Here is a 23,683-nt window from a genome sequence, read left to right as displayed (position 1 = left end):
ACTTGACCTGCCTGTAGACAAAAGACTAAATTTTGGGGCTCTATCTCAATTCGTTTAGACGCTAGAGTGAGTGATTACAACAGACAGATGGACATGCTTAAATCGTCTTAGAATTTTACGCTGATCAAGAATATATACTTTATAGGGTCGGAAATGATTATTTCGATGCTGAAAAACAAAACTAATATACCCTCCATACTATGGTGGAGGGTATAGAAACGGAAAATGAGCTCATTTCGATGGGATCATCAATGGAAAACGTTTAGTACTAAATTTATCACATTCAACTTGGTAATCGTTGGAATTCCAGACTTGTTTTTCCTAGTAGGAGTATGTTGTGCCAAAACTTCCAACAAGTATTGGAATGCTGGTTTGCTTACCCGGTAGTATTTTTTGAATCTGTTAGGAAATACATATCAGATTTTCAACTATTTTTAATTTTTATGCACTTACAATGATTGTGACAATTCAAGGGGATTGGAACTATCTCGCAATTGTCTTCTTGGCAATTTTGTAGAAGTTCTTTGTTGCTATCTGGAGGTAGCAACATCCTCTAAATATGTTACTATTCATTTTTGGTTTCAATTCTTTATTTCTTTTTAATTATTTCGTACAACACAAACACTTTAAATTTGAGCAAACAAATAAGGGTACACACAAAGTATGAAAAAGACCCACAGTTAGGAATAGAATCTCCGTAGGAATAGAATTTCTCCTACATTTTGACGTTTGGGCTGTATAGTTTCGGATCTCAAACAAACTGGGAGTAGGCCTGGCAAATAAAATTAATTTTATAATATCATGTGAACGGACTATCCACTCTATCTTAAATATTGTAACTATCAGCTCTATCTGAAATATTGTCAGAATATTTATACAGTTTGAATAAATTTCGCCGAGATTATTGTTTTAGAATCTTAATGTAGGATACTGAATTTCATACCTAAATAATGTCATTTACAAGTCACAAAAACTGCTGATTACAAATAAACAAATATCATTTGTCTTGGCTCATCTTTGTATGTCTTTATTTAATTAAACATGTTGAGCATTTTTATATTTATTTTTAGCAAAATAAAGTACAAGTATTGATTAACAATATCACAACTAAAATGGTTAAAGTGTATTTTATGTATGTATATAAAAAATGGTGCTATAAAACGGTAATTTATATTTATTATTACAGTATATTATTTTTAAGTTTTTGTTTTGCAAAATTGATTTTGTTTTTTTCTTATAAAGGAAGCATCTAAACATTTCTTATTTTTATATATAAAGGGGGAACTTTTTGATGTATGTGGATTTTTGGAACTTATCACTTATGTAGGCATAGCTAAATTACAAATCTAATAAAGCACTAATTTCTTCTTTTAATTGTTGTGGCTTGTAGACACCACGTTCTGTTATTATGCCCGTAATTAATGATGCAGGCGTAACATCAAAGGCAGGATTCCAACAATTAATGCCAGGCGCTGCTATTCTATGTTCACCGACATGGGTCATTTCACGATCTGGTCGCTCTTCAATTATTATATGATCACCACTGGGTATTTGTAAATCTATTGATGTTAGGGGTGCGGCAACAAAGAATGGTACACCATGGTGTTTGGCAACAACGGCAATTTGATAGGTGCCGATTTTATTTGCTGTATCTCCATTGGCAGCAACCTGTAATATATTAAAAAGAGGTGCGTTTTATATTCCAGGCTTCTTCTGTCTTAAGAGTCATTTTTTTACTTACACGATCAGCTCCCACCACAACAGCTGCCACATTTTTGGCACGCAACAATGCTGCCACCATACTATCCAGTACCAAAGTGGCTGGAAGTTTATCATGTACTAATTCATAGGCTGTTAAACGTGCACCTTGATTATAGGGTCGTGTTTCGGTACAATAAACGTGTTCTGAAAACAAAACAATGGTTCAGCAATTATTTTAATAATAATAATTAAAATTTATAATTAAAAATTATTTTTGTTCATTTCATCATTACCTAATTTTTTGAGTTCATGTAGCTTTCGTACAACACCAAGTGCTGTACCATAACCAGCTGTAGCCAATGATCCGGTATTACAGTGTGTCAAGACTCGTACAGGGCCATCTTTACCGGCACTTTCTAACACAGCCTTAGCACCATTGCTTCCAATGGCTTTATTGTCTGATATATCTTTTTGCAGCATAGCCTCAGTTATATCAAGGAATCTACAATCTAGAATCTAGAAAGCCTATAATCTTATGTAAAAAATAAAAATGCGAACATACTTTTGTTTCATCTCTTCCACAGTAACGCTTTCATCCTTTGTCAGTTCATTTGCCAAAGAAATCAATTCGTCAGCTGCAATCTTCATATTGACCGCCGTAGGTCTTGCGGATACAAGATAATTGAGCTTTCCCTCAATTTCTTGCCGCAATGTTTTCTTAGATTCATATGTTTCGGGGAAAATTTCAACAGCCAGGGATAGACAGCCAACAATGGCGATGGCAGGAGCGCCACGAACCTGAAAGAAAAACCCGAAATAATGCAAATAAGTTAAACAAGTAATAAAGGAATTCAGCGAATAAATTGCGGAATGTGTATAAAAAGATAATTCAAATATATTGCGTAAAAATCGTAAACATTTCTAAAGAAACCCCGAAATTAATATTCAGTCCATAGGAATGAGCTGGAAATATCATACACTGCCTGTACAATACATGGAAACCTACTCCTTCTCCACATACGAACATATGGTTGTTGTTTCAACAACTGAAATACAAGAAACGAATTTATAACGTATTCTATGGTTCTGGCTTATCTGGGTCCAAATCAAGAATGTTGCAATCTGTTTGGTAGGCTTGCCTAAGGAATTCGGCGACATGCCCAGTAGGAATTAGTATGGTTAGCTGGTTTCCTTTGCTGTTATGAATGATATTCTTGTACTGCATGGGCGACTGTATCTGTGTGAATGTTATTTAGACCTGTCTGATAGGACTGTTGATCTAAAGGTTCACTTGTCCATAAGGATAGGATATGTTTCCGACGATAACACCCTAACGGGTCTGATCTTCTTCTCTTCGTGGAGATGATACACAAGTGTCATGGACCCTGCAGTTCTCAGAGCGGAAGGGAAATCGGTCTGAACTATTCTCTGGTCCAAATTCAATAAGGTTATAATTTGTATGGTAGGCGTCCCTAAGAAAGGCATGTGTAATTAAGTCTTAGGTATTGTGGTATCAATTCGTGCCTAGTGGGAATTTGGATGGTCACATTTGCTGCTATGGATGGACTCACGATATTGTTGTACTGCCTTGCCGAATGTATCTGTATGCATGTTATCTAGACCTGCCTGGCAGGCCTGCTTATTTAAGGTTCACGTTTGTACATTTGGACCTCTATCTCCAGATCATAAAAGCCAGTCCATAAGGATATGCCAAAGTGTTTTCGAATATAACACCCAAACAGGTGCTACATCGATAATATAATACATCCATAAGATAATACACATGTATCATGGACCCTCTCAGAGCGGTATTCGTTTTTGCCACTGAAGACAGAAGGGAAATCGGTCTGTACTATTCACCTTTGCTGGCATATTTGCCTGCCTTCGTGTTAAAGGTTCACGTTTGTACGTGTGGACCTCTGTCTCCAGATCAAAAAAGCTTGTCCATAAGGATGACAAAGTGTTTCCGACGATAACACCCTAACAGGTGCTGCATGACTTCGCTTGGATGACTTCGTAAATTGTGGTGGTACCTCCTCGGCTCGAACAGCTCTAAAGCGACATATCACACACCTTTTCGCCTTGTCACTTTCGAGGTACTCTATGAATTGCCGGTAAAAATCTGGGGCACCTCTACGGATCAGTCATCGTTGCTAAACATGACAGCCATTCTATCGTCCTTTCTTCTGGGATTCGAGAGTTAATTAACCGTGCCCACAATGTACTTGTTGCGGTTTCAATGCTTTAAAACTTTACAGAGACTTCGATGGTGAGGTGGTCTGAACCAAGACAATTACAGCATTTATCAGACCAATAGTGATGTCCAGCGAACTGTGGGAATAATTCTCGTGGGGGGCATCCCATTTCTCTGGGCAAAACATGGAGCTATCAATTTACTCAGTCAGCGTTGTACGCCTTTGGTCATTATCTAGTACGGAATGCCATAGCTCATGAGGGGCATTGAATTAGTCTTGTTCCCGGCTTTATTCTGTTGAATTCAGAAGTAAGAGCTTCCGCTAATGCTCCTTTACAATAAAAACATTTTAAATGCGTGCTTTCTTTGTAAAAAATTGCGGATGTGTATTTTTTGAACACCTCTTTCTGTATGAAGCAGTTGCCACATCGAGACAACCGATTTTTTTTTTAATTTTCAAATTCTTATTTGAAACCTGGCCCAACAAATGATCCGAAATGTTGAAGAATTAATATATAGGTTTGAAATATCGGTTTTAGATTTCAAGTTTTTTACCATATTCGAATATTGCACAAACAAACAATTAGAGGTAGTTGAGCGCAAAATTCAACTTTTCGACTTTTCAATGTTTGCCTCTGAACAAAAAATTGATTTTATCCTTCACTAAAAAAATCGATTTTCGATCTTTCGATTTTGCCAAACCCGTTCAAAATCGATTGTCGACTTTTATGCCATGTTCTTTTGAACTTGCTTCATGCGTCTATACAAGGCAATTCGGTTTCAAAAATATTTCTTTTTTCATTTGATGTCAATAGTTTTTTTCACATTTAAATAAATATAAAATGTCAACAAATACGAAATACACAAAACGAATTGCCAGAAAATTGTCGGTACGAGCAATTTTTTCCATTTCTATTCCCCTTGCCCCTCTCTCCTACAGTCAAAGACTTGCCGTAAGTAAACTCGCCTAATCTAAATTGGGACTATGAATAATTTTTTATATTTTCTCAATTCAAATGTGACATATAAAAAATTGGAGAATTTTTGTTTGGGTTTGCCCACATTTGTTTCTCGTTTTGTACGCTAATTAGAAAAAAGGGAAGGAAAGGCATATTGCATTATGTAGATTACAAAATTTACTTCCTTCTGCATATATAAAAACTAGATCTATAAAAACTAGAACCTATAAAAGTCGGTGTTCGCTCAGAAAATTTTGTATGGGGAACTAAGTAATTACTTCATAATTAGGGGTCGAACAACGAATGAGAGAGCGAACGACGCTCGTCTGTACATGGCATTACAGACTTCAGAATTGATTTTTGTATAAATTATTGTCAACAGATAAAATAAAGTTCTAGAATATGTGAGTTTTGACGACGTTCCGAATTTCTCAAAGATCAAAATTTGACTTCGACTTTAAGACTTTTTAATATAAAAAGCCAACTAGTCCCTATTTAGGAGTCAATTTACAAACGTCCGTTCGTTGTTCTGGTGGGCATAATAACTCGCGAAGGAAGAAACCGATATAAAATAAATGTAGATACTATACAGGCCAGTTATAATCCAAAATATACGACGACACTTTACAAAATATAATTTTCATCAGATAAATATGATTAAAAATATATATTTATTTATAAATATAACTAAAAGAGATAACGTCCAAAATAATCAAAACAATGATAAATCTTAAGGTTTGCAAATTAACTGTCCAAGACACATCATCTTCATCTTCTGATTCCACGAGAGTTCACCGTAGGAGAGAATATAAAATATGATATGCATGTGATTTTTGCTTGCAGAGAAAATGACAAACAATGTACGACAAATGAACGACGGCATACGACCATTGAAATACAACAGATAAGAGTTAATTTATAAGAAATAAAGAGTATAGCAAACACAAACCAGTAAGGAAAGTAGTAAAGTCGGACTGAGCCGACTATATGATACCCTTCAACACTTTGGGTATATTGTGCATATCTATCCATTGACATACAATTTTCAATGTTCCCTCGAAGGCACATACTCACTTCCTCCTGCAACCTATGATAAGTTTAATACGATACACGCTATTCAGTACGCCGCTCTGTTAACAATTTAATTTCAATCAGCCACCGATTCGAAATACATATGGAAGCTATGGCTGCATTTGCACCAATTTCAACAAAACCCAATAACGTCATTCAAGTCTCAATTTGATACGCAAAATTTCGTTTTAATCTGGCAAACATTAGGAGTTTGGTGCACCATTTATGTAAAATCGGACGAAAATATATATGGGAGCAATATCTAAATCTGAACCGATTTGTACGAAATTTCACACACATCGTTCTAGACTTATCTCAGTACTTTGTGCCGAATTTCGTGCAAATCGAAGTATATAAAGGGACTTTGGTGCATCATTTACCTGAAATCGGACGAAAATATATATGGGAGCTATATCTAAATTTGGACCGATTTTTCCCAATTTCAATGGGGTTCGTCCTTGGGCCAAATAAATCAGCCGTGCCAAATTTCATCCAAATCGAATAAAAAATGCGACCTGTACTTTGTTTACAATTTAACATGGACAGACGGACGGACATGCATAAATCAACCATGTGCCTATTTCGTTTCCTTTTGTCTGTTACAAACAAAGACATAATACCCTGTACCACAGTGTGGTGAAGGGTATAAAAAATATATAAATATATATATTTTCCATATGATAACATCGGATTTGAATGAATATGAGGAAATGTGATCGTAAAATAGCAATGCAGTAGTATAATGCAAAATATGGAATACTTCCATTACAAATCGATTTGGAAAGCATACGACGAATTCAGTAAAATATCTTCTATGCAAATAATTGAATTTGTTCAATGCGTTATTTATATTTAATACATTTTAAATACCTAAAGAATTTTATTTCGTCACGCCAAGTGAATCACTTGCTTAAAAAAAAAACTATGCAATTGAGCAATTAATATTGTAGCATATACATGTCCCTCATACTCAAATGCATCAAATTGTACCGTCATCATATTTCTTCATTAAATCGTTATTCGAACGGGTGTTCCTCTCGGCCGACCACAACTATTTAAGTATGTGCACATTTTTGTTTCTCGTTTTTTTCTTTTTCTGGCATAGAAACATTTTTATTGTCTGGGTCCCAAAAATAGATGCATTTTGTTTGATGTGAATTATTTATTTAAATGCTACTAAAAATACGACATTTCTAACAATATTCAATTGTTAAATAAAATTGTCGTTGACATTTGTTTACATTTCTGCTTTGGGGCATACATATTTTGAATTCCACATGCGAATATAAATTGTGGTAGCGAGCGCCAATTCAAAATAGAAATCTACAATAAATTTTCATAATCATTGTTGTCTTTAAATGTGAAAATGTAGATCAAACAAAAAATAAATGATTGGGAAATACAACGCATTCGATGAAATGGGGTCAACCAACACTCATAATATTGTTAATACTTCTTTACAACATAATAACAAAAAATCAATGAGACTATTATTTACCTATGGGTTGTTGTTGCTGTAACAACTGAAGTACAAGAAAGCGAAATTATCATTCATTGTCTATTTTTGACTTTCCTTTTTTTCAAATTCAGTAAGGATCCAACCTATTTCAACAGGGAGTCTGGATATATGTGAGTAAAGTTTGTGAGTAAAGTGTCGTGAAAAGACAATTCCAACCACTCGGGGTCACATTCGACAGCATTTTCAAATCGTCCGCGCAAGCCACAGTTTTCAGCGATATGTAAGAAAGTAAGAACAAGGTCCTCAAATCGCTTGCCTTGGTATGCAGATATGGAAACCTTGTTGAACTCTTACAGAGCGATAGATGGGTCTGTGGCCAGCTATGCGGTACTAGTAAGGTCAGCGAATACTAGTACATACTCAGTATTCAGACCTGTTAGAAAGCTGTCCTGATAACTGCACCCTGTTGCAGTTATTAGGGACCATCTTCATGAAGAGACGAAGATCCTATCCTATGGGTGCTTCAGGGATAATCATCATCATATGGTGGATAAAACTCCCCACCCAGGCGTGTTAGGAAGGATCTGTATTAGGTACGGATTTTCCAGCAGGTGGTACAGGCCCTCACACCACTCTATTCTTATTCAATTGACTTGCCAAACCTACTGAACTTACTCCAGAATATCCGTAGCTGCAACCTGTGAAAGTTGCTGCAGTTATTAACATGAAGAGCTCTTATACGACGTACCACATTCCGTCTTCATTCTAGTATATATATATATATATATATTTGCTGCTTGACTTCTCACCCATTTGCGTCATCAGGAATCGTACAATGCAAATCATACATTGATTGGAGTATTCATTAGCGGGCGGCAGCAGTAGTGACGAATTTACAGAAATTCCCCTTAGCTACCAAAAATATTGGAGGGAATGGACATGAAAGCCGCCCTGTTGTGCCTCCTTCCAGTGTTCGAGAGTGATTTAACCGTTGCAGCAATTTACCTCAAATGGTCTAGTTTTTTGACTTTGAAAGTAATTCTGCCAATCAGCTTTCCAATGGTAAGGTCGGGTTGTCTATTAACAACGACGATGACGGGGAATTTGTCCGAACCAAATACCAGGACGTTATTACATTACAAAAGTGGACTGATATATGGTCTACTAGCATACGTCCGCTACTTCTTTGGCGATATTTCAAATTGTACCAAATTTAGCACACATAAATACGAATTTCAAAAACAACACACAATTCTACACTCCAAAAGTAATCTTAATTCCAAGATTCTAACACCAAATTGCAGGATTCCAGCTCTCTTCGTTCACCCAAAATTCAAATTGTACCAAATTTAGTACACATAAGTACGAATTTCCCAAACTACCAAAATACACCATTTCCATAATGCAGTAGTAATATTATTTCCACATTTCATATCGGTTCACCCTAATTCACAATGTACCAAATTTAGTACCATTTAGTACGAATTTCCCAAAATACCCCATTTCTAAAATGCAGTAGTAATCTTAGTTCCAAAATTTCTCTGGTTCAATTCTATTTGTTCATTCATATCCAAACTGTACCAAATATAGTACAATTTAATACTTTTCGTACTCATAATATTCAAGTTCGAAATTTCAAGTTTTTAGCTCTAACCGTTCACATGTTACGAATTCGGATACTTATAGTTCGAATGTCCAAATATCCTTTGGTACATCTATCCTACACTTCACCTATAACCTTCTACCTCCACTGGTTCGCTAAATACAAATGGTACCACATTTAGTACTTTTTAGTACATTTCGTACCGTTTTAGTACGAATGTCCAAAAACCCAGCCTTATCTGTAACCTATGGACTAAGGGTGACCCTCACCCAAAATGTCTAGCTTCAACCGTCAGTCAGTCAAATAAAGCGCCTCTACCTCAGCGGTGATCTGAATTACTAGAGTCTCGCTAAAGCAAGATAGGTATACACTGAACAGACCCTAATTTTTTTTTATCGAAACATGCGTCTTCGAGGCGAGGATGAGACAGACTATCGTCTACCCAAAAACCCAGCCTTATCTGTAACCTATGTACTAAGGGTGACCCTCACCCAAAATGTCTAGCTTCAACCGTCAATCAGTCAGATAAAGCACCTCTACCTCAGCGGTGATCTGAATTACTAAAGTCTCGCTAAAGCAAGATAGGTATACACTGAACAGACTCTAATTTTTTATCGAAACATGCGTCTTCGAGGCGTGGATGAGTCAGACTATCGTCTACCCGCTTTTATCCTCAAATATGCATTCATTCTCCACATCCATTGCTTCTCACCGAGATAGATCTGTGGTGAATGCGGTTCTGACAAACGCAACGGAACAAGATCCATGTTTTATTTATCCATTTTGACGGGACCGCATTGTTAGATACTGATACCGCTAATACCGCTCTGGTGACAAAAATACGCTCAATATACTTTTATTTGTTGAGGAAGGAGACTCTGGCCTGCTGTCTAAGGGTAATATGTCCTCGTACATTTTCATGTAATATACAAAAGGAAAATGTTCAGGTTTAGACATAACTTCCATATATTTCTTAGATGGATTGATAAGACATTTTGAAAAATGTCCAAAAATAAGTCAAGAACTAGGTATGTCAAGTTTGTCACACAAGTCCGTACACACTTTGATGGTATCCTTTTTAATTTTAATTCAATTTCCAAACCATTCCGTTCAAATGCACTGTACATTTCATATCATTCTGTGCAAAATTCATTATAAATTTTATATGTGCTGTGTAAATTTAAATAATCAATTTACCTTCTAATTACCCAACAATATGCAAATTATGGCAGCAGCAACAACAACAACACCATGCCGTCAAGGGACAGCAACAGAGAAAAAATGAGGAAACATAAAGCACTTTCACAATAAGCAATGCAAAGCAATGCGAAACGAAACAAAGCTACCCCATTATCTACTACTACCACACCACACCACACATGTCATGTCATTGCTCATCCTCATATCTGATATTATTTATCTGTTCTGTTGTGCTATGTTTATTTTGATGGTGAATACATCATAATCAGTGTCAAAACATAAGTGATGACACTCTATGGCAATGACAAGTCAGTCAAGTGCTTCTATAGGCCAAACAATTTGTGATGATGTGAGTAGTATTGTAAAAAAAATTGTGATAATCTGATGAGGATTTACATTTGACTGTCTCATTTGCATTCGCTGTGATAGAATGTTGGATGGTTGTATGTGGTGAATTTTTTAAAGAAATGTGTTTTTTTACTGATTTGCGGGAATAAAAAGTATTTTTTATGACATGTTATGATACGCTTGATTGTAGGTCTTCAAAGAAATCGAACACATATGGGATGCCTTGGAACGACGAATCCTACATCGCAAAATTACCTCTACGGTAATGCTCAAAGATGTGCTGCAAGATGAATGGAACCAAATATCTTCGACAGAAACTTCCATGCTGGTATCTTCGACTTTTCCACTGAGTGTATATAATTCTTCTTGTTTGATTCAATCAGATCACACTGGTATAGCATAGCAGACCGACCTATCTTTTTATACCCTCAGTCTTATGGCTAATGAGGTTACATACACTTTGATACGGTGAAAATATGCCTCATCGAAATATTGGTTTTAGACCCCATGATTCTTTGGACCAAATCCGTTTGAGAAAATTTGGGGTCGATTTACACAAGTCCGTCCGTCTGTCTGGCTGGGCGCACGATAACTCTCGAAGGGAATAATCGATTTCATAAATTAATAGGGCAGACAGTAGCAACACGTAATGGAGAATTATCGGGAGAAAAGGAGAGAGGAGAAACGTATTTTTAGAAAAAAAGAAGAAAGAACGAGAAAAACGTGAGCGGGAGCAAATCGAGATGTGCAGGAGTCAGATTGAAGTGTGGAAATTTTATCAACGAGTAAAACACCAAACCGAAGGCTTTGGTGCAGGTACATCCTCCTGTAGAAATGAAGAAACCTGGTGACATATACAAACGGCGTGTTGAGGATCTGGAAGGAACATTTTGAAATGCTTCTGGTATCATATAGAGATAACGGTATAGAGTGTATACCACCACCTAGTCAAGATGAGGTTAATCGGCAGAAGAACAATAAAGCAGTAGGTACCGATGGATTACCAGCCGAACTATTGAAGACTGGTGAACAGATACTGAATATCAACCAATTGGCTGAAGAATAATAAAGCAGCAGGTGCCGATGGGTTATCAGTCAGATACTGGCAAGGGGCATGCACCAGCTGATTAGTACAATTTGGCTAGAGGAATGCATGCCTAATGATTGGAACCTGAGCATACTGTGTCCCGTGCACCAAAAAGGAGACCAGACGATATCGCATATGAAGTCCTATCCAGTGTGCTGTATGAACAACCGAAATGCGGCTTCAGACCTGGCAAATCCACAATTGACCAGATTTTCACTCTGTGCCAGATCCTGGAAAAAAACACGAAAAGCACATCAATACATTCCACTTATTCGTCGACTATAAAGCGGCATTCGGATAACTTTATCTGGTACGATGTCGGAGCCCTTCAATATCGCATGAGGATTCATACAAGGTGACATTTTGTCGTGTGATCTGTTCAACATCCTCTTTGAAAGGTCATACGAGATGCAAATGTGAACAGAAATGACACTCTGTACACCAAACAGCATATGTTACTCGCCTATGCCGACGATATCGACATAATGGGTCGAGCATTGCGAGCGGTAACAGCCACCTTTGAACGAATTGAGAAGGAGTCTGCCAATGTGACAGTAAATGGCGAAAAGACCAAGCTGATGGTATCAATGCGCAAGACGTCCAGTAGACTCGGACCAACTGTGGAACTTGAAAACTACAGCTTCGAGGTAGTGAACGATTTTATATACCTCGGTATCGCTGAGACGTCTTCAATCTAATACGCTATGCAATATTTCATGTAAAGCGACCAGACATAGGCTCCACCATTTGCAAACAATCGGACAAAAATATATGAGGGAGCTATATCTATATCTGAACCGATTTCAACAACAAAATATAGTGCAAATATGGTGCTCCATTTACATAATATGGGACTAAAGAATATATGTGAGCTATATTTAAATCTGAAACGATTTCAGACTTAATCAAAGCTTTTTAGACTAAATTCCATACCCGCTGCTAAATTTTGTTAATATAGAACAAACATAGACTCCTCGGTGCGCCATTTACATAAAATCGGACTAAACTATATATGGGAGATGGGAGTATTAAGAGAGTGAGATGTTGAAACCAACCTTATAGTTCGATTGTAGTTTCAACTCTAATTTATTTATGAAATATTCTGACTTAAGGGAACCCCCCCCCCCCCCATTCTCGATTGTAATTTTTCAAGATTTTAAATGGGCTGGTAAATCAATACTAATGCTTGTGGAGGTTTGTAACTTTGCACATATATAATTGAAGATTTAAAAGAGAAGAAAAATAATTTACAAAAAAATTTTGTTATTGTTTTGTTGTTGTTTTTTGTAATTAAAGAAAAGTCCTTATTTTTGATGGCGGGCATGATAACTCCTCACTGGAACATCGGAATCCGAAAATTCCAACGGTGTTAGAAAGAGTACATGTCTGGCTCTCGTATGAACTAGGATTATAGACTTCGCTCTAAAATTAACAAAATGGTGGACCTTTGAAAAAATATTTTTGGAAAATCGCCGATTTTTTACCAAAAACCAAGTTAAAAAACCAGTGAGCGGAGCAGTATAGTCGGACGGGGCCGACCATATGATACCCTACACAACTTCCATGAACATATAACTTTCTGTGGTACCACATTCTGAGCTTGGGCAATATTTCGCGATGTTTGCACCCTCATGACCCACCAGAGGTCCACAAATATTACTAATATTCAGTACAGTCCTTCTAATTACTTGTCCAGATTCTATTCAACGTGGGTTGTTTTGTGATGTTCGGCTTTCAATTGTGGCTGGTAGATCGACTAGAAAAAAAAAACAAACAAAAAATACGTTTTCGGTCCACTTCATTCCAAAATTATTATCTGATCATCACCGAAAATTATAGGCTTTGTCCTTGACCATAACTGGAACCTCATGGAACATTTCAAAGCGATCAGCGCTATAGTTCCGCTCTCCAGAGTGATAATGGGTTACTAAATAATATACGGATACCTGTAAATATTTAGGTGTAACTCCCACATCCGAGCACATAAAACAATATAATTGGTATCAATTTAAAGGTCAACCACTCCTCTTGGATATACTATCAATTTTTCGGGTCTATGTCCTTCAGGAGTAAATATATATGCCATAGAATACAAATTTTGTCATTTTTCACACAAAAGTCAGGGTCCATTTGACCCGCTAAATATTGACCGATCTTTATCAAAACATGCATGCTTATTCTCTGGCCCGATACCCTTCTCCATGCAAAAATTCGCGGTGTTTGGGCCATAATTGCGGCCTCTGGAGCGACCAGAAAAACCGACAAAAATTTAGTATTTGGTCCATTTCATCCCCTAAATATTAACCAATCTTTTCCAAAAACAATAGGGGTCTTCATTGGCCAGAACCCATCCTACCCATCCTTTCGTGAAGATTGGTCCATAACTGTGGCCTGTATCGTGTTTACAAATTATAATGGACAGACGGACGGACGGACGGACACACATGTGTAGATCGACTCAGCTAGTCGAGATATGACGATCGGTATACTTAAAGGTGGGTCTAGGACCAATATTTCGCGGCGTTACAAACATTTGGGGCTGCACAAAGCTATAATACCCTGACAACATAGTTGTGTAGGGTATAATAAGGAAGATCTTCACCGATTGGCTTTATCCTAGTTCATACGAGAGCTATACACTCCCAGAGAAGCCTTGCAAAATTTGGAACCGATTGGATTATTAGTTTTTGAGTTATCGTGCCCGCCATTCGCAAAAACATGTTTAGAGAAAAACTCGTTTAAAGTTTAAGAAGCCCTTCAGTCGTCACTTGATGTTGACACAATAAATCGGATATATCTTCAAGAGTTCTTGAGATTTTCACTTGAAATTTTGTAGGGACATTGTTTAATTAGTGTAGATTCGAATTATATCAACAACAATTTTGACCCCGAGAATGGGGGGGTCCCCTTAAGTACTACATAAACTAATCTAACTTAGCCTAATCTTAACACAACTATCAGATCTCACAGTACACATGGGAATTGCGTTCATTTGTTTACATCAAATGAGCGCACCCATATCTTTGTGTGTGGACTTCTATTGATTTTGTGACTACATTAGCCACTTATCATAAAACCACTTGGACATCATTTATGAAATGCATAAATGTGAAGTGATCATAAAATAAAAAGGATGAAGCCGACCATGTTCATATTTTTATGAACAGGGATATATATCTTAATCTGAACCGATTCCAACAAAACTTCACATACATCAATCCTGACATAATTCAGTACGCTGTGCAAAATTTTGTCTCTATTTTACCAATACTAGCAGTATGTCGATCCATTTACATAAAATCGGACGAAACAATATATGGGAGCTATATCTAAATCTGGACCGATTTCATCAATACTTGGCATATATCAATCTAGGCCTAATTCAGTACTCTGTGCAAAATTGCGAAACTATATATGGGAGCTATATCTAAATCTGAACCGATTTCAACAAAACTTGGCATATATCAATATAGGTCTACTTTAGAACTCTGTGCAAAATTTGGTCTCAATCAGACCAATATTGGGAGTTAGGTGCACCATTTACATAAAATCCGACGAAACTATATATGGGAGCTATATCTAAATCTGAACCGATTTTCTCCAATTTCAATAGGGTTCGTCCTTGGGCCATATAAGTCACATGTGCAAAATTTCATTCCAATCGGATAATAAATGCGACCTGTTCTTTGTTCACAAAAATACATGGACGGAAGGACATGCATAAATCGACTCAGAAATTGATTCTACGCATATTCTCAAAAGGAATCATGAGTCTATCTCGATTCCTTTTACCTGTTGCAAACATATGCACAATAGCATAATACCCTGTACCGCAGTGTGGTGAAGGGTAAACAAATATATAGAAGCTAAATATGTACTGATTTCAAAAGCATTTGTTTATGCCCAGTTTTTCTATGTTTTGTCCAGTCCAATGTCCACCTTTTTGCGTGTTGATATTTGGTAAGCAGATTTAATTGCTATAGGAACGCCATAAATAGTTTCTTCTAATTTTCAAAGTTAGGAAATACTTATCTATTAAAAATTTGCCAAATAATAAAATTTTGTAGAATATTGCATATTTATAACCCCAAATATTATCTTCTCTGTTTTGTTTTCAGAAAATGTTTGATATTTTCATTGTGACGGACAATATGGCGTATGATCGATATAGTTTATCTAAAACCACTTTAAAACCGTTTCCCATACCACTAGGTGTACCACGAATTAACCACTTCTCTTTGCATGACATTTTCCTTAGTTTTGAAATAAATCAACCATTTATAACGACATATCAGTTTTAACGACGTATCCAAAATTCCCTAGAGAAGTCCGCTTATAACGACATATCGCATATAACGCCCAATTTCGCCAGTCCCTTAGCCGTCGTTTTAAGAGATAACGACGATACAAAAAATAAACAGAGAAATGACAAATTCAAGTGCGATTTACTATCTCTTACTTTTCCTTACTTCGACAGTGTTATGATTGAATAAACTATTTTAATTTTAATAAAAGTAAAAAAATAATAAATATAAAAATAGCTCACCTGCATTTTATTTATAACTTTCCAGCCATCTTCAACACCTTTAACAGCTACATATTTCGATTGTACCGGAAGTAATAGCTGATCCAATATTTCCAATTTACCGGCTGTGTATTTAATCGATTGTAAAGACATTTTTACAATTTGTTCTGGTTGTCTTTTTTGTTTGTTGTTGTTGTTTGTTTTGCACGTTTATTTACACACACCAAAAGTCACTATAAACTGCAAAAGACATATGTACACACATATTATAGATATATTGCCGCATATTGGTACATTAGATGTATGAATGAAAATAAATTAAATTGATAGTGTAATAATTTAGAATATAGAAAAATTGGAATTTTTTATTAATATAAATTTAAGTAAATTCGAAGTTGGTTTTATAGATTCCTTGTTTTAATATCTTTTTTTTTCTTTTTTGAAAAATATTTTTTATTTCTAATCTGACCCACTTTATTACATTATATATATATATATATATATATGCAGATAAAAATACATTTTGGCGCGTAGGCTTTACAAACAAATTGAAAAGGCTATCAACAATTTAATAAATCATTAAAATTATGTGGGAATGGAAATTAAAATGAAATTATTACAAATTAAGCAACAAATTTATATATGTGTAAGGATTATCAGTACCCTACACACACACCTAATGACATATTGTTGGATGCTATGTTTATATGTTGACAATAAAAAGAATAATTTGTTTATGCTGAATTTGTTTATGCTGAATAAATTTTGAAACTTATCTATGGGTCAAAAATCGATTTCAAGTAGAAACTTTGAGATTTACAGATGACTGTTGATGTCCAGTCCCAGTGAAAATTTATTTTATTTTGGGTGGCGTAGGGGCTGATAGACACCAAGCAACGGCTCTAGTTGGCTTTAACGTGGGGAAGCTCAGGCTTATCATGGCCCCACTTTTATCTAAATTGTGGACACCTCCCCGTGGTGAAGTAGCTATTTTCAAAACCCGTTAAAATAGTGAGCTGATATGTTCCGCGAGTTCACCCATAAGAACTATAAAAAAATGGGTTGAGGCGTCGGGTTAGTTGCCTACACTCGGAAAACCTATCCTATTATGAAAAAGCAAAGAAAAAGAAAACAAACCGCCCTAATGTTGACGACCTCCACAAACGTATAAGGGACCACGATCTGCGAATCTGCACTTGGAATGTGCGCACGTTGTACTGAACAGGCGCAGTGTTCGCTTTGGCGTATGTACTCAAGAAGTAAAAAGCCGATATTATTGCCTTACAGGAAACGCGATGGAAAGGGACTGGCGTAAGTAAATCAGACAATTACGCACTGTTTTAAAGCTGCCATGAAACGAGACATGAATTTGGCTGCGGATTTATGGTTAACAGAAGAATAAAAGACCTCCTCTCCAGATTCACTCCTGTAGATGAGCGAATTGTTATAATCCGTATAAAAGCGAAGATCTTCTACATCAGTCTTATTTGCGCCCATGCTCCGACCGAAGACAAAGATGAGCAGACCAAAGACATATTTTACGAGCGCCTAGAAACAGCATATGACCGCTGCTCTGACCATGACATGAAAATTCTTCTAGGAGATTTTAATGCAAAAATCGAAAGGGAACATATGTTTGCTCCCATGTTTTCCTCCATGAAGAAACATCCGACAACGGCATGAGGATAGACTTCGCAGCAGCAAAAAACATGGTAGTTAGATTTCTGGATTTCTCCTGATCAAGCAACGAGAAATTAAATTGATCTTGTTGTGATAGACGAAAGGTATTCATCCTGTGTATTAGGCATTCGATCGATCCGAGAAGTGAATATCGATTCGGACCACTACCTTGTAGCAGCCAAGGTTCGTACTCGTCTTAATGTAGCAGCAAAGGTGCGATCTAACACAACACGAACACTCGACGTCGAAAAGCTGCAAACACCACAGATAGCAGTAACCTACTCCGCTCAACATTACCCACATGCATGACGAAAGCCCTCCTTGTGCAGCAAAAGCAACACATCGGTACCAAAAACCACAATCAAGAAACCCATGGTACGATCAGAAGTGTCGTAATGCTACTGATGCGAACTGATGATGAACGCAGCCTACAGGGCAACCCTGCAGACAGTAGCAACCCGTAATGCGATGGAAAATTATCGGGAGAAAAGGAAAAACACCTTTTCAGAAAAAAGAAGAAATAACAAGAAAAATGTGAGCAATTCGAGATGTGCAGGAGTCAGAATGAAGTTCGGAAATTTTACCAACGTGTAAAACAACAAACCGAAGGCTTTGGCGCAGGATATCCTCCTGTAGAGATGAAGATGGAAACCTTGTGACAGATACAGATAGCGTGCTGAAGATCTGGAAGGAGCATTTTGAAAAGCTTCCAATATCAAATTGTGGCGGTTAAGAACCCAGAACCAATTAGAGATGACGGTACCACCTATCCAAGATGAGGTCAGTGTTGCAATCAATCGGCTGAAGAACTATAAAGCAGCAGGAGCCGATGAGTTACCAGTCGAACTATTCAAGATTGGTGGTCAGATGCTGGTAAGGAGCATGCATCAGCTGATTAATACAATTTGGCTAATGGAATGCATATCCAATGATTGGAACCTCAGCATACATTGTCCCGTGCACAAAAAGTGTCAAGAAATGGGATATGTGCCAACTATAGAGGAATAAGTCTCCTTCCCATAAAGAGCTATCCATTGTGCTGTGTGAACGACTGAAGCCTATATTCAATGACATTATTGGACCATACAACCATATTTTCACTCTGCGATAAATCCTGGAAAAGACCCACGAAAAACACATCGACACATTCCACCCATTCGTAGACTTTAAAGCCGCATTCGACAGCCCTATCCCCTCAGAGGTGATTAAAGCCATGCGTTCGGCATTCCTGCAAAACTAATACGACTATGCAGGATTACATTAAGTGACACAAGGTCAACAGTAAAAGTCGGAATGGACCTATCGGAGCCCTTCAATACAGAACAAGGATTCAGACAAGGTGACAGTTTGTCGTGTCACCTCTTTTTATCATCCTGCTGGAAAAGGTCATACGAGACGCAAAGGTAAACAGAAATGGCACTCTGTACACCAAACAACACATGTTACTCCTCGATATAATGGGTCGAACATTGCGAGCGGTAACAGCCACCTTTGAACAAATTGAGAAGGTGTCTGCTAAAGTGGGTCTGGCAGCAAATGGTGAGAAGACCAAGCTGATGGGATCAACTCCCAAGATGTCCAGTAGACTCGGATCAACTTTAAAACTTGAGAACTACAGCTTCAATGTAGTTAAAGATTTTATATACCTTGGTACTGTCATAAATAAAACTAATGACATCAGTTTTGAAATTCGGAGAAGGATTGTGATGGCCAACAGAAGCTAAGCAGTTTAGAAACAAGGCCACCTCCCGCCAGACCAAACTCACACTTTACAAGACGCGGATACAACCCGTGCTGTTATATGGACGTGCGCAAACAGATGAGGCAGATCTTAGGGTGTTTGAGGGAAAAATTCTCCGAAAGATCTACGGGCCGATCTGCGTCGACGGTGAATATCGGCGTCGAATGAAACATGAGCTATAACATCTATTCTCGGACATAGACATAGTCAGTTGTATTGAGCTGCAGCGACTACGGTGGCTAGGTCATGTTGTGCGAATGAATGATAATGCCCCAGCCAGCCTACTGATGGTTCACACAAAAGGGGAAAGCCACGAATTAGACCAAGTAGAAGACAACATCTTGAAGCATGGTCTTTAAAATTGGAGGAGATGCACAAAAAAAACGCGCTTGGAAATCTTTTTTTAAGCTCGGCTTATGGAACATCCATTCTGTAACAAGCCAGCTAAGATGAAGATGTTGAGCTCATTAATTCGAAACTTTCCAATTACATAATCATAAATAAATCTTCCCTCCGGAGAATTTATTTTTCTCTCAAACACTCCAAGAGCTGCCTCATTTGCTTGTGTAAGTAACCATGCTTCAGATCCATACAACCGCAGGGGTAATATCACCGTCTTGTAGAGTGTGAGTTTGATTTGGCGAGAGGTGGCCTTGATTTTCAGTTGCTTACTCAGACCATAGTAGCATCTGTTGTCCAACACTAATCTCCCCTGATGTTATTAGTTTTGTCTATGGCGGTACCGAGGTATTTAAAATCGTTCACTGGACGCCTTGCTCGTTAATACCATTACTGTTCACATTAGCATTTCGTATTACCATTTCCAGCGGGATGTTAAACAGGTCACACTACAAACTAGCACCTTGTCTGAATCCTCGTTCGGTATTGAAGGGCTTCGAGAGGTCCTTTCCGAATTTAACTGCTGATCTTGTGTCAGTTAAAGTTTTCCTGGATAGGCGAATTTAATTTGCAGGAATGCCGAGATTTGCTTTTGCTCCTATATATAAATACTTCTAAAAGCTTCCCAGTAATTTAGAAAAAAAACATGGTGCAGAATCCTGTTTTGGAAATTGTTCAAAGTTCTTAAAACAATTCTCTGTAGACTATCTTGCCGTAAGGCATTTTGGTAAAGAATAATAAACAAACATTTTTTTTTAATTTTTTTTTAATCTAAAGCCTTTACTCGCCGGCACTTTTGACCTGTTCCCGTACTGCAAGAATCTACTAGTTTTTACTATATATCTCGATATCATAAAGCAAAGATTCTTGCAGTACGGGAATAGACCATTTGATTAACACCACATTTTGAAAAATCTTCCCAGAATAATAAAGCTTAGTGCCGTAAAAAAAACAAAAAAAATTGTTTTTATAAAAATTCCAACAAAAATATCTTTGCTTCACATAAAACACCTAATAATAATTGTTTTCGTTTTTCTATTTGTGTGTTTAAAACACATAAGAAAATAAACATGCGTAGCGCCAATAGCATTTCTGTTTTGAAAAACTCTTCATCTCGTGTGCCAAAAAGCTCGATAAACCAAAGCGAAAAAAGAAATTGAAATAAAAACACTTTCACATGAATATTTTGGCATTAATGATTATTGACTTGAAATTTGCACGCTATAACATGACAACAACTATTGTTGTTGCCTGCTGATCATTGAATGTTAAACAACAACAAAACGTTGGGTAGGCTATCGGTGGGACAGTCAGTTCGTTTTAATAATAATATAACACTTAAGGGGAAGTGGAATACTCATTGATTTAATTTTTGTATTGATAATTAAAAACATTTTTTTAAGCCATGAAAACTGTTACGCTTGAATAAGAATAGAGGATGGATGGTGACAACAACAACAACTACACTTTTCACCCATCACATACAGAGATCAATGGCCACACAAGATTTTTTCGTAATCTCTAATAAAATGATTACTGTTTTTGCTTTTGATTCAAAATTAAAAAAAAAAACTATTAAATCACAATAAAATAAAAATGACAAAAGTTTTTAAATTCTTTAATAAATTTTATAGATTTTTTCCTCAATAGAACAAAAAAAAAACAGAACTGATTAACATTTTCTTTTTTCATCTCATACCGAATCGAGAAATTTTCAAAATAAACGAAGAACAAGAACGAAAAAATAGTCACGCGCGATTTTTGTACCGTCCGCTGAACGGTTTTGTAGACAACTGAAATAATATTCTCTTGATTTGTTGTCACTTTGTTTGAAAGTGTCTTTCCTGCTATTGAAGATAAGAAAACTGAAAACAGAATACATCTCTCTCACCCCAAGTGACTTGTCTTTCACTCTGTCTATCTGGCTGGCTGTCTATCCCAAAAGAGGCTGTTAGTTACACTTTCATTGCATTTGTTGATGAGGGCATTTTTGTACGAAATCTCATCGTCAGTATGTTTTCAATTTGTAGTAGTTCTTTTTAGTTTTTTTTTTTTTATTTGTGTTGTTTTTTTTATTTCATTCTTTACGACGACGAATGTTCAATTTGTCGTTGAATTCGTATTCTAATACAAATTAACATTCATTCATCAGGATGTCTTTTATTTAGAAGGGGAATGTCTCCCAATAGTCGTCGGAAAATTGTCTAAGGAGATTCCATCCATTGGTAGTGCCTGAAATGATTAGAGTCGAGGATACCTTGAAATTCAGGTCTAATTGATAACGATTCGTAGAACGTGATAAAATCTCTGGATGATAAGCTGATCACATGTAAAGTCTTGCCTATCTAAGGATCAGGAACCAGTTTGCAACACTCCTTGTCTGAACCTCGTTCGCTATTGAAGGATTCGAGAGGTCCTTTCCGACTTTAACTGCTAACCTTGTGTCAGTTAAAGTTATCCTGCGCATAGCCATATTAATTTTACAGGAATGCCAAGCGCAGACATGACTTTAAACTCCTCTTAACGGATAGGGCTGTCAAATGCGGCTTTATAGTCAACGAATAGGTGGAATGTTTCGATGTGTTTTTCGTTTGTCTTTTCCATGATCTGGCGCAGAGTGAAAATCTGGTGTATGGTGGATTTGCAAGGCCTAAAGCCTCATTAGTATGGTCCAATAATTTCATTGGCAATTGGCTTCAGCACGCTGGATAGCACTTTATATGCGATGGGAAGGATAATTATTCCTCTATAGTTGGTACATATCGTTTTGTCTCCCTTTTTGGTGCACGGGACACAGGATGTTGAGGTTCCAATCATTGGACATGCATTCCACTAGCCAAATTGTACTAATCAACTGGTGCATGCTCCTTACCAGTACCCAACCACCAGTCTTAAATAGTTCGGCGGGTATCCCATCGACACCTGCTGCTTTATTATTTGTCAGATTGATTACCATTCTGACCTCATCTTGGCTAGGTGGTATACACTCTATACCGTCATATATTATTGGTTCTGGCATATGTTCTTCACCGCCACTATTTGATACCAGAAGCTTTTCAAAATGCTCCTTCCAGATCCAGATCTCTAGAGGAGAATGTGCCTGCACCAAACCCTTCTGTTTGGGGTTTTACTCGTTGGTAAAATTTCCGGACTTCATTCCGACTCCTGTACACCTCGATTTGCTCACGTTCACATTTTACTTGTTATTTCTCCTTTTTTCTGAAAGTATTCATGTCTCGTTTCATGGCAACTATAATACAGGGCGTAATCATTTGATTTAGTTTCGCCAGTCCCTTTTCATCGCATTTCCTGTAAGGTAATAATATCGGCTTTGTACTTCTTGAATACATCCGCCAAAGCGAAAACTGCGCCTATTCTGTACAACGTTCGCACATTTCAATTGTCCTTTATACGTTTGCGGAGTCGTCAACATTGGAGGGTTTGGTTTTCTTTTTTTGATGTTTTTCATAGTAGGAGTGGTTTTCGGAGTTTGGGCAACTAACACAACGCCTCAAACCATTTGTTTGGGTGAACTCTCCAATATATGGGACCCTTAGCGCTATCCGCGATAGTATAGAGGCTAGCCAAAACTGATGCAAATCAGTCTACGACTGACAGGACTGTAGTTCTGGGAGGGGACGACCTATATGGGATCCTTAGTGTTATCCGCGATAGTCTAGAGGAACAGAGTAGGAAACTCTTCGACCAACTGGACA

General features: G+C 37.1%; 1 protein-coding gene across 1 annotated transcript; it reads right to left on the bottom strand.

The window, feature by feature from the left end:
• Positions 1-1,338: 1,338 nt before the first annotated feature.
• On the bottom strand, positions 1,339-16,326 carry LOC133326800 (methylthioribose-1-phosphate isomerase-like). The gene is made up of 5 exons (XM_061535408.1): positions 16,169-16,326; positions 2,264-2,499; positions 1,995-2,203; positions 1,742-1,905; positions 1,339-1,668 (listed from the first exon to the last, which is right to left on the bottom strand). The coding sequence occupies exons 1-5, from the start codon at positions 16,298-16,300 to the stop codon at positions 1,339-1,341; spliced, it is 1,071 nt and encodes a 356-aa protein (XP_061391392.1). The 5' UTR covers positions 16,301-16,326.
• Positions 16,327-23,683: the final 7,357 nt, after the last annotated feature.

Source organism: Musca vetustissima, unplaced genomic scaffold, assembly GCF_032173495.1.
Source record: "Musca vetustissima isolate MV318-11 ecotype Yass unplaced genomic scaffold, APGP_CSIRO_Mvet_v1 utg17496, whole genome shotgun sequence".
Taxonomy (NCBI): domain Eukaryota; kingdom Metazoa; phylum Arthropoda; class Insecta; order Diptera; family Muscidae; genus Musca; species Musca vetustissima.
Note: the sequence above shows the minus strand (reverse complement) of the source record. Positions and strands in the feature narration are given on the sequence as shown.

What these genes read in the sequence shown, in the direction of transcription:
- LOC133326800 (XM_061535408.1), bottom strand. Translation starts at nt 16,300, where the DNA reads ATGTCTTTACAATCGATTAAATACACAGCCGGTAAATTGGAAATATTG. An exon ending in AAGTTATAAATAAAATGCAG is followed by an intron (nt 2,500 to 16,168) that starts GTGAGCTATTTT and finishes TTTTTCTTTCAG; the next exon opens with GTTCGTGGCGCTCCTGCCAT. An exon ending in TTGTGGTGGGAGCTGATCGT is followed by an intron (nt 1,669 to 1,741) that starts GTAAGTAAAAAA and finishes AATATATTACAG; the next exon opens with GTTGCTGCCAATGGAGATAC.